The sequence below is a fragment of the Phaethon aethereus genome (assembly GCF_964289735.1).
Source record: "Phaethon aethereus genome assembly, chromosome: 5".
NCBI classification, from domain to species: domain Eukaryota; kingdom Metazoa; phylum Chordata; class Aves; order Phaethontiformes; family Phaethontidae; genus Phaethon; species Phaethon aethereus.
Window position 1 is genome coordinate 28927920 of NC_138579.1, and position 10906 is coordinate 28938825.

Sequence of the window (10906 nt, forward strand, 5' to 3'; positions counted from 1 at the left end):
CATGTATGTGCATGTAGGCATGTCTGGGTATATATACAAAAGCACCTATCTTAGAGTTAGGTGCTGTCTAATGCCATATACTGATAGCTATAACTAAAAACAGATAAGCAGATCGATCCCGGCAGGATTCTGTTTGTAGGTATGTACCGGTAAAAAGTATTTATGTGCGTGTTTATACCTATATAATTCATGCCTATATTTTTAACTATCTCTAGAGAGCAGCTTTTGGCAAATTGTCTCAGTAACCACCACCCAGAAATCCTCTGCAGCAATCACCTCTGGCTTGGGCATATCAAAGATGCTTCGGGGCAACGACGAGGCTTGTATGTGCGCACTGACAGTGCTGCGGCGGTGACCGTCTGCTGACGTTAAGGAACCCAGACGGGGGTTACTAACAAGAACGTCGTATTAACCACTAACAGTGACGGTGCCAGGATGAGGCGGTCAGACAACAGTTCGACCATCGGGGCGAGTGCTGCTGCTATCCGCCCCAGGCTGTCCGTGCCTACAAACAGCCCTTTCCCCGGGTCCCCACGCGGGACGCCACGGTGTGGCCGCCGGGCCGAGGCGTGCCCCGGGGCCCCGCCGCCCCCGCCACGGCGGCTCCGGGAGCGCTGCCCTGGCACCTCGCACCTGGCCCCACCCTGGCCCTCTTGGCCGGGAACGGCCCGGCAATGGGAAAGACGGGGCGGGGGGGGGGGGGCGGCTGTCGGAGGATTAGGGCAGGAGGGCTCAGCCCTCCGCCAGGAATTGGGGAAGGAGGGAAAAGAGCTGCGAGGAGGCAGCGCTGCCCTCGCACAAAGCCTTGCGAGTGGGGCCGCCACGGACTTGGTGGCGAAGGGGTCCCCGAGAAACCCCGGACGCGAGATGCTCCACGCCCTGAGCAGCTGGAGGAGCAACTGTGCCTGCGCTGCGGAGGGGTGAGGGTTTTCGCTTCAGCCTTCGGTGGTTTCGCTTGTTTCCTTAGATTCCCACGCCACGGGAAGAGATTCCGAGCGCTGTACTGCGGAGTTTCTCCCACCCTAACGAGACAACCAGGGCAGGGGGGGCTTTCCCACGGTGGGGAATTGTCCCCAAGAGCCACAGCAAGAGGTTTCCCCCCCCCCCGAGCGCTCGGTGCCCCAGGGAGCGCTCGCAGGGAGCGCGGCTGCGTAGGACTCTGGCCTTACGCGCCCAGGCACCCGCTGCGCGCCACACAGGGCCGCCCGCCGCTGTCACCGCTCCGCGCCCACCCTCCCGGCGTGGGCTCTGGGCACGGTGTGCTACGCACACCTTCCATTTTGGGGGGCTAGGTGGAGACGGGTGGTATTACACCGACGTGCACAAGACACCGGTGGTGAAGTTTCTGTGAGCTCGCTGGGAGGTCGACAGAGGAAAGTTGCAGTAACCTGCCTCGGCTGTCCGGGATCTCTGGCCCCTTTTCCAGGGGCAGAGTTTTGGGGAAGTAATTTAAATCTCCGAGTGGGTGTGTTAGGCTTGTGATGATGGCTAGGAGAGAAGAGAGAGTCCTGTCCCAGCTCTGGTCTCGCCTCCTTTAAGTCGGGCTTCCCTAGGAGCGGCTGGTCCCTCCGCAAAGCACGGGGCTGGGAGCGGGGTCGTCAGGGGTTGGGCAGGGTGTGCTTCGTGTGCCGGTGGCGTGGCGTACCCGTGAACCGGCCCACGGGAAGCAGGGAGAGCCTCATGCCTTTGTATCAAAAAGTTGCGCCTAGAAAGGAAAGTGTCGCTCTTGTTGAGAAAGAATTCGCCTGCGGGTTTCGTGGGACCCTCTCCCCTCCGAGCCCAGGTGCCTCCCGGGTTTCAGCCAGCCCGCCCGGCTGCCCACACCTGAGCACACGCTTAAGCGCTGTGCACTGAATCGGGGCCACGCTCCTGCGTGGGCTCCGCTTGTGGTGGAACGGCGCGGAACTACCGCGGGAGCGCTAAGTGCCTAAAGGAGGCAAAAAGCAATTTGGGGCCAGGAGCCGAGTTGGGCGCCGGACCAGGCAGGAATGCCCCCCTCCTCTCCGCGGCTCCCGCCCTGGGTGGCACGGCAGAGCTGTAGCCTGGCTGCGGCTCGGGCTGGCCGAGAGCATTTGATTCCCCTTGGGGAGGCACAGCAGCACGTATTAAAAAAAAAAAAAAAAAAAAAGGACATTGTTGCCTTTGGAGAGCCCTGTGCGCACTTTCAAAAGCTGATCCTTGAGTTCCCAGCCCCCGCAATCCAGTTGATGAGGAAACGCGCTGCGGTCTTGGTGGCACCGTTTCCATTGGGATTGGCACCATTTGATTGACAAAGTCTCCCATTCTTCCACCTCTCGAGTGTTATCAAACGGATTGTGTGGGGTCAGAAGCTATTGAAGGGACGTCCGTGTAGCCGCATTCTGCAAACACGGGGTTGAAGACCGTGCTTTTCTCACGAAAATGCTTCCACCAGGCAAAACGCATCTCATCTTCCCTGCTCTCCTCCTTTAGCCTTTCCTTTTAACTCGAGCATTTTACTAAGCATCATCATCAGGTAAACGGACACATCCCTAGAGGCAGCCTAGGCAGGACCCTGTCGGGGCAGCCCCCCTCCCCGGGGGGCTGCGGGGGGCCAGCTCTGGCAGGAGGAACTTGGGTGGGGGGTTGAAAGAGAAGGGGAAGCCGGCGGGACAAGGCAACCGCGAAGCAGCTTTCTCGCCACTTGCCCGCGGTTTGGCTCGCCCCGTTATAGCTCATTTGGGGCGGGAGAGCAGGAGCAGAGCCTGACCTTGCTTCCTTTTCACTAGGACGATCTAGCGGGGCTAAAAAGTGCTGTCGGGACCTTGCGGGGTGCAGCCGTGACTGTACGCGCGTTCGATCAGAGCTACAGAGGGGGAGTTTCCAAAATCGCTCACCCAGCCGGGGGAAGGGAAGGAATGAAGGGCTCTGCCACGAACTCCCCTCTACAAGACCCGGTGCAGACTCAAGGCTGGACTCGCCCGGGTTTAAGCTAACTGAGAGAGGTTTCGGAGGCGGTTTCACCTGCGCTTATTCGAGCGAGAGGATAAAATTAAGGTTCGCCCAGCCGCAGCCGGCGGTGACAGGGGGCTGGGGCCGGGGGCGGACCCCCATCCCCCCAGCTGCCCCCCAGCTGCCCCATCTCGAATTCTCCCTGGAGAGAAACGGAGTCGCTGCTCCTGCCCCACAAATGGCACAGTCAGTCGCTGTCGTTCGTGTCTGATTTGAGCTGACCCGCAGCGTCATTTTGGTGGATCCTGTGGTATTTAATTTTATTATTTCTCCCCCCTATCCGCCGCCTCCTTTTTAAGGCTAATAAAACAGGCACGGAGCTGAGAAATCCGGGAGGTGGGGGTGGAAACCAAACCACCAAAGCAAGGTCGAGTGTCTCTCTCTGTAGGAACAAAACCAAAAGACCGTAGTGAAAAACACGCGCGGGGGGGGGTGGGGTGGGGAGGAGTGTTCCAGGGATCTGGAAAGACAAGATCACAAGATCTAAAGATGTGGAAAGAAAAGAGGTAAAAGCAGCCGCCTTTCTAGCCCAAAGTCACCCTTCTCTGCCTTTGGTGACCCCGCAGACTCACAACAAGCCCACTTCGGGGTGCTCAGCCTTGAGGGAGCTGGTGCCGAAAGAGACAGCTGAGATGATGTAGGAGAGCTGGAGGCCTGATTGAAGGAAAGTTCCCCCGATTATATTTGTGTGGAAAAGCTCACCTCTTGCAGAGCTCTAAAGTGTAATCAAGGCTGAGGCTTACACTTGAAGGATGTTAACTCTCATACGGGAACCTACTTTCTCCTAAACGGTTTCTTGCCTAGTGAATGAGAGCCTCCCAATTGAAGCAAAATGATCCTTATGTACTAATATCAAGCACAGTCACAAAGCGGCCGGCTGTTTATGCTGCCACTTTAGACAAAGATATTTAGTTATTCCCGGGTAGCAAGTGCACTTTTGCATTTTTAAGCACGAACCAGCCGAGCACAAACATATTTACAAGTGCAATTACTAAATAGTTACTTGACACTTCAAAGTCACTGGGTTAACTGTACCTTCGCTGTAATTTTCTTAATATACAGGTAATCGCTGTATTAAATTGGGTTTGCCAGGGCAGTAGGCTGGGGTGTGAAACACTCAGGGAAGGTTTCTCTCCTCCGCCCGGGAACACCCCGAAATACAAGCTGTGGAGACACTGGACAACTTGGGAGATTTCTTCAAAGACCTGAGTGACAGTGGCTGCTGGCTGCATGTACGTGTGTGTGGCTGCGAGTGGGCTCGCTTTTGTTTCCACGCCGGATCCGAGGACAGATCCGAAAGTGCCAGAAATTGCGATTTATTCGAAACTGCAGGGAATTCATTGGCAAGGTGGTGTAGCAGATGACCTGAGAGGTCTTCTCCATCCAGCTCCCGTGCTGTATAAATAACCTTAGAAAGCAGCTGCAGGTTCAGAGGGACCACGAGAGCCTGTGACAGTCTTTGCTTTTGAGAATAACGAGCGACATTTTGTGCTAACCTATTTTTCAGCAGTCCCTCGCCCCAGGCAATTAAATTACTGCTTGTTTTTGCAAACTTGCACCTTCCATCTCTTCCTGAGGTTAAAAAAAAAAAAAAAAGGCAGGACAAAAAAAAAGCAAGCCCTAGGTGAACGGAACTTATGGGTTTAGAGAGAGAAACGATCGCCGCACTGGGGGTCTTAGTGGACATGGAGAAGGCTCCCGAGATGCTAAATCCCAAGGGCTGTTCGGCCGCCGGGCGGGGTACCTGACCCGCCCAGTGGGGAGCGGTGGCCCAGGGCAACACATCTGCCCTCCCAGCGGCGGGGCTCCTTCCAGACCGAACTTGGGGGATGGGGGGGGAAGAGGGGGGCTCGGCCCTTTTGCTCACCGGCATTCAGCCCCGTCTCCCCAGCTCTCACAAAGGCTGGGCTGACAACCTTACCACCCGGGAGCTGATTTTAACTCCTTTCACCCAGTCAAATGGGGGGTCTTTTCTCCTTGCCTTCCATTTCCCGTCCACGATGTTGCCACCCCCGCGAAAAATAAAATGAGTTGTGCTCACGGGGTCTCTCTCTCTTTCCTTCTCTCTCTTTTTTAAGACATTAAAAAAAAAATCCTGACAAGTAAAACTTAAAGGTGTTTACCTTGTCATCAGCATGTAAGCTAATTATCTTGGGCAAGATGTAGGCTTCTATTGTCTTGTTGCTTTAGTGCCTATGCCCCGCCTCTGGTGGCAGCCTAAAACCTGGCGTCTGGCTAAAACAAACGAAAGGCAGCCCTGAGCCTCCACTCAATCCAATTAAGGCGGACTTCGTCCACTCGGTTACGTGTACATCCAACAAGATCGGCGTTAAGGCAACACCAGAATATTTGGCAAAAAAAAAAAAAAAAAAAAGATTTGCCTCCCCTTCCTTTTTTTTTTTTTTTTTCCCCAGCCGCCGAATCATGTCGATGAGCCCAAAGCATACGACTCCTTTCTCAGTGTCTGACATCTTGAGTCCTTTGGAGGAAAGCTACAAGAAAGTGGGCATGGAGGGCAGTAACTTGGGGGCTCCCCTGTCAGCCTACAGACAGTCTCAGGTTTCTCAGCCGGCCATGCAGCAGCACCCCATGGGCCACAACGGAACGGTGACTGCCGCCTACCATATGACAGCGGCAGGGGTCCCCCAGCTCTCCCACGCTACGATGGGGGGCTACTGCAATGGGAACCTGGGCAACATGAGCGAGCTCCCGCCTTACCAGGACACCATGCGGAACAGCGCTTCGGCGACAGGATGGTACGGCACCAACCCGGACCCCCGCTTCTCCTCCAGTAAGTCAGCCCGGGGCTGGGCGGCCGGCGGCGGAGGGGGGGTGGCCGCGCACCTGCCCCGCCGCAACGCGGACAACGGGCGCAGGGGGCTCCGCGCCGGGGCAAAAGTCGGTCCGCATCCCAGCCGCCCCCCTCCGGTCCCCCGTTTCCTCCTGCTGCCCGAGGATCGTGCCCGCTCCCTCCTCACCCGGCTGGTTTCGCAGCAGCCTCCTCGGGGCTGCTTTTGCAGGGGGAAGGGGTGGGGAGCCCCTGCGGCGGCAGCCCGGGGCTCGCCGTCCAGCGGGGCGGCGGCAGGGTGTGGGGCCCGGGGGGCAGCCGGCGGTGCCCGTCAGCCTGCGCGCCGCCCGGCACCGGGCGGGCGGGGGGGTGAAGTCGGAGCCCCGGCGCCGCGTCCTGGGAGCGCGGGGGGGAGCGAGCGGGCCGGCCCGCCCCGGCGGGGCTGCTGTCCCCAACCGCTCTCGCCGCGCTGTCACATCTCGGGTGTCGCCCCCCGGGCAGGGCGAAGGGCGAGCGGTCGCCTTTATTCACCGGGGCTGGGCCGGGCGAGAAAGGGGTCCCGATGCCTGCCGCTCGCCCCGGGGGCGCGGGGCGGTGTTCGGAGCGGGCTGCGGGGGCGAGCGGCGGCGGGGACCGCGGGAGCCTCTCGGGCCGGGCCGGGCCGCCTAAAACGTGCCGCCTTCTCCCTTGCAGTCTCCCGCTTCATGGCGCCGTCCTCGGGCATGAACATGGGCGGCATGGGCAGCCTCGGCTCGCTGGGAGACGTGAGCAAGAGCATGGCCCCGCTCCAGAGCACGCCGCGGAGGAAACGGAGGGTCCTTTTTTCCCAGGCTCAGGTTTACGAGCTGGAGAGACGTTTCAAGCAGCAGAAATACCTCTCCGCCCCGGAGAGGGAACATTTAGCCAGCATGATACACCTCACCCCGACTCAGGTCAAAATCTGGTTCCAGAACCACCGCTACAAGATGAAACGCCAGGCCAAAGACAAGGCTGCGCAGCAGCAGATGCAACAGGAGAACGGCTCTTGCCAGCAGCAGCAGTCTCCCAGAAGGGTGGCGGTGCCAGTGCTTGTAAAGGATGGCAAGCCCTGCCAAGCAGGCTCCAACACACCCACAGCAGCTATCCAGAGCCATCAGCAGCAGGCAGCTACGACGATCACGGTGGCTACCAATGGCAACAGCCTCGGACAGCATCAGAGCCACCAGACAAACAGTGCGGGGCAGTCTCCAGACATGGGACAGCACTCGGCCAGCCCTTCCTCTCTGCAGAGCCAAGTCTCCAGTTTGTCTCACCTAAACTCTTCTACTTCTGACTATGGCACTGCCATGTCTTGCTCCACCTTGCTATACGGTAGGACCTGGTGAAAGGATTAAACAAAGCAAAAGAAAAAAATAAGGAAAAAAAAGAAAAAAAAAAGGCAGATTTTCCCAGTCATACAAATCTGTCCTGTCCAAACTACTGGGTGTTTTTCTTTTCTTCCTCCCCCCCTTTCTTTTTTAACTCTCCCCCCCTCCCCCCGTTTTACTGAGTGTTTCTCTGAGGACCTCTAAGAGAGAGAGAGACTTTTTTTTGTTCGGTTTTGTTGTCACTCTTGATGGTTTTGGGTCTTTCTTCCCCCCCCCCAAGGTTGTTGTATGGGGTGTTAAAAAAAATTTCTGACTAATAACCATGGAGCAGTCTGCAGAAAGGGGACCGTCGTTAGGCATGGTCCGAAGGCTTGGATTTCAGATGTACACTTTGCCAGCGTCTAGGACTTGCATGTAAATATAGAGATTTTGGGGGATGGGATGGATTCTCCCCCCCCAAAAAAAACGCATTCGCGTCACCCAGACACCAGAAGCAGCTTCCCCCCTCCCCCGGCCTCCTCTCCCAGCCCCGCCGCCGTGGCCAGCGGATGGAGACGTGGAGTCATCAAAGGCTTGGCTTTTATTTTCCTCCTTACGTTTGATGTGAACCTGTAGCTGTATAATGCTGTCAAAAAGTTGGACTAAACCCATAGTTTTTAGTAGCCTGTATATTTTGTTGTAAAAAGAAAAAGAAAAAAAAATACAATCAACCAAACCAGCCCCCACGTTTTTTATGGACACTGATCGCCCCGTCGTAAATCCTCTGGCAGTTTGTTATTTGCGCACGCCGCCTTCTCCTGTTGTAACTTATGTAGATATTTGGCTTAAATATAGTTCCTAAGAAGCTTCTAATAAATTATACACATTACGAATATTCTTTTTTTTTTTTTTAATTTCCCTTTTGGTTCCCCCTCCTAACCCTCTCTTCCCCGCATTTTTTTTTTTTTTTTTTCTCTTGATGGGAAAACAACCTGGGATGCTGCCAAACCCTGAAAGGCCCCTGCCCCTCCCGGGGCCCGGACCCTATTCCCAGAAGGGAGCTGCATCAGGGACCTAACGGGATATGGGATCAGTCCCCAGCGTGCACAAGTGACAAGCAAACGCATGGGATTCACAAACTCGAGAGGGAAGGGATCGAGTCCAAATTCATTAGCCCGATTATTGGGGAAGGGGCGGCGGGCACCTCAGAGACTTCTTGCTAGAGAAAGCAAAGTATTCCGGGAGTGAAAATTCAAATGCCAAAGGCACAGAGGAGAAAGAAAGTAAAAGTCTAACGCCACTAGTAACAAATTAACGAAAAACCTGCTGACAGTATAGAACATGCGGCCGGTTAAAAGAGCGTCCAGTTTTAATACCTTGTAAAAAAAAAAAAATTAAAAACCAAACCAGATAATAATTTCTACCAGGTTTTCCTATGTACTTGTATTTTAAGGGAAGTACAGTCACCTTATTTATAATCAAAATAAAAAGATAGTTTATTGCGTACGACACGTAGTTTGAATTAACTTTCTTTATCAGACTGTATTTAATTTTCTCCACGTACCCACCTCCGCAACCATACACACACACAGACACACACACGACCACGCAGTTTCTCCTGCCCACGTCCACCTCATTGCCCACGCGAGAGGTGAGCTGCGGGCTGCAGCTCCGTTTAACGCAGAATCGGGTTTGGTTGGTGCTTTTTTTTTCCCCTGTAGCCATTTGGGAAACTTGTAAAAGGAGGAGATGAGGAGCAAATGCGTGTGCGCGCACGTGTGTGTGTGGGTGTGCGTGGGTGCGCGGGGTGCGCGCCTGGCTGAGACACCGAGGGGCGTTTGGTAAATATTATGGGTAACGCAAGGCAGTTAGATAGTAACTTCGCTGTAAATACAAAAGCATATCAAGTTAAGCGGCTCGTATCGGACAAGCTCGAAATATATGTAATTCGCTATCTCTCGGGTCCCAAATACCCCTTTTTGTGAGTGTAACAAAATAAGAAGTCCCCCATCCCAAAAGACCTCGTAGCGTGTTTTCCTTCGGATCTGCTGCTCGGTTTCGGCTTTTGGGTTTGGGTTTTTTTTTTTTTTTTTTTTTCCCTCCAGATCCCCTCAGTTAAACCGCTGAAAGGAATCACAGTCACTGAAACCTCTGAATTACAGAGGTATTATGAAATGCTCATATTTCTGAAGAGAGAGAAAGCAGCTTGCCCGGAATGGAAACAACCCAACCTCCAGTTTAAGTAGCAGCTTTCGAAAGCTCTAGCCTTTTATTTATACAAGATAGCCGGTGTTACTCGGACACCAAGTGTTAGTTTGGATGGAAAAAAAAGGAAATAATAAAAAAAAAATTATCGGATTCTTTCTGCCTCCCCCCCTTTATTTCTAACTAGAGAACATCACGTGTGTCAACAGGAATTTCGAGACCTTTCATTCTTTATATTATATCCTGCTTTTTACAGCGACATTCTCAACGAACCCGAAGAATATTCCTTTTTTTTTTTCTCCTCTACGCAGAATATTCGTTTCAGATCATCATGTTAAGCACGGCGGGGTGTGTGTTATTTCTGCTAAAAGAAGCAAGTGTTGGGAATTCCTGGTTCGTGGCAGAGTGCTGCCAAGCTCCCGCGCAGGCAGCGAGAGCAGGGTTAACTCTAAGGATTTTTTAAATTAGGGTTAGTTTCTCCCGGAGTTAATATACAAGCAAGACAGAGGGAAAAGTGCTGTGGTTAAGTTGACATTTCCCCTTCAGATGTAATTAATGTTTGCATCTTTTCAAACGCAGGAACGTTCAAAAGTGAGGAGACCTGAAAGGCATTGATACACCCCAGAAATATTATTTCTTCCCCCCCAATATTGGAGTTAGCATGTTCGCTAGAGATCCAGACAGTGACTTTTCATTATAGACTTCGGGGGAAATAAATGAATTTTATTGTGTCTCGACAGCCTCATAAACACATATTTGGTGGTGGGTGTAATTACTGTAATGGATTATTATGTACACTGACTTATCTTTCTTAAACTAGATTTAGTTTCGATTAAATAAACTCGTTTCCACTTTGTCTGATGTCGGCTTAGTTTAAAGTCTGTTTACTTGTTCCACAGAAAGGTGAATTCATCTCTTTATTAAGCACTAGAGACCGAGCAAACACAGTTCAAACTGTATTTACATATCAATCAGGAGAAATGCAAACAAACTGCTCTTTAACAATTTTATAGAGGTTTTTTTATGACATTGTGTTATTGCCTTTTATCATAAAATTCTTTGTATAAACCAGTTATGTCTTTACTGGGATGAAGATATTTTGGGGCGGGGGTGGAGTAAATACATTTTAATCTCCCTTGAGAACACTCATGAGAACTTAGTCACTGTATAGCTTTTCTAAATTAAAATATGTGCCTCCGTCTAAACGCCTGCTTCTTCCAATACACTGATTTTCAGTCTCCCGGTAATCAATGCAGAATTTGGATAATGGGACGGCGAAGGGGAGGGCAGTGGGGCAGCACGATTCAAATCTGAAATGATGGAAGAAATGCACGTTTCCCAAGAAAACGGCTCCCTTATTGAGGTGAGACCGTGGGCACCCCGTATTTTGAGAGCTAAAGGGATCTAGTGAAGAATGGCTATTCCCTTCCACCCACCCCCCCTCCCTGGCACTGCCTGTAAATGTAGGAGAATCGTGGAGGGCATTTTTTCCTGCTGTAAATAGGAGTTCATGCTTGAGTGCCATGAAGTGTGCATGTAGTGGCACAGCAGGCTGTGGAAAAAAAAAAAAAAAAAGAAAAAGCGAAAAAACCCACAACCCAACAACCAAAACCCAACA

At 52.9% G+C, this 10906-nt stretch overlaps 1 protein-coding gene across 1 annotated transcript; it reads left to right on the plus strand.

Annotated features, from left to right (window-relative positions):
- Window positions 1-867: 867 nt before the first annotated feature.
- Window positions 868-9796, plus strand: NKX2-1 (NK2 homeobox 1; the record flags this gene model as incomplete). The annotated part of the gene is made up of 3 exons (XM_081999952.1): window positions 868-920; window positions 5385-5761; window positions 6452-9796. The coding sequence occupies 3 exons, from the start codon at window positions 868-870 to the stop codon at window positions 7120-7122; spliced, it is 1101 nt and encodes a 366-aa protein (XP_081856078.1). The 3' UTR covers window positions 7123-9796.
- Between the last annotated feature and the right edge of the window lie 1110 nt (window positions 9797-10906).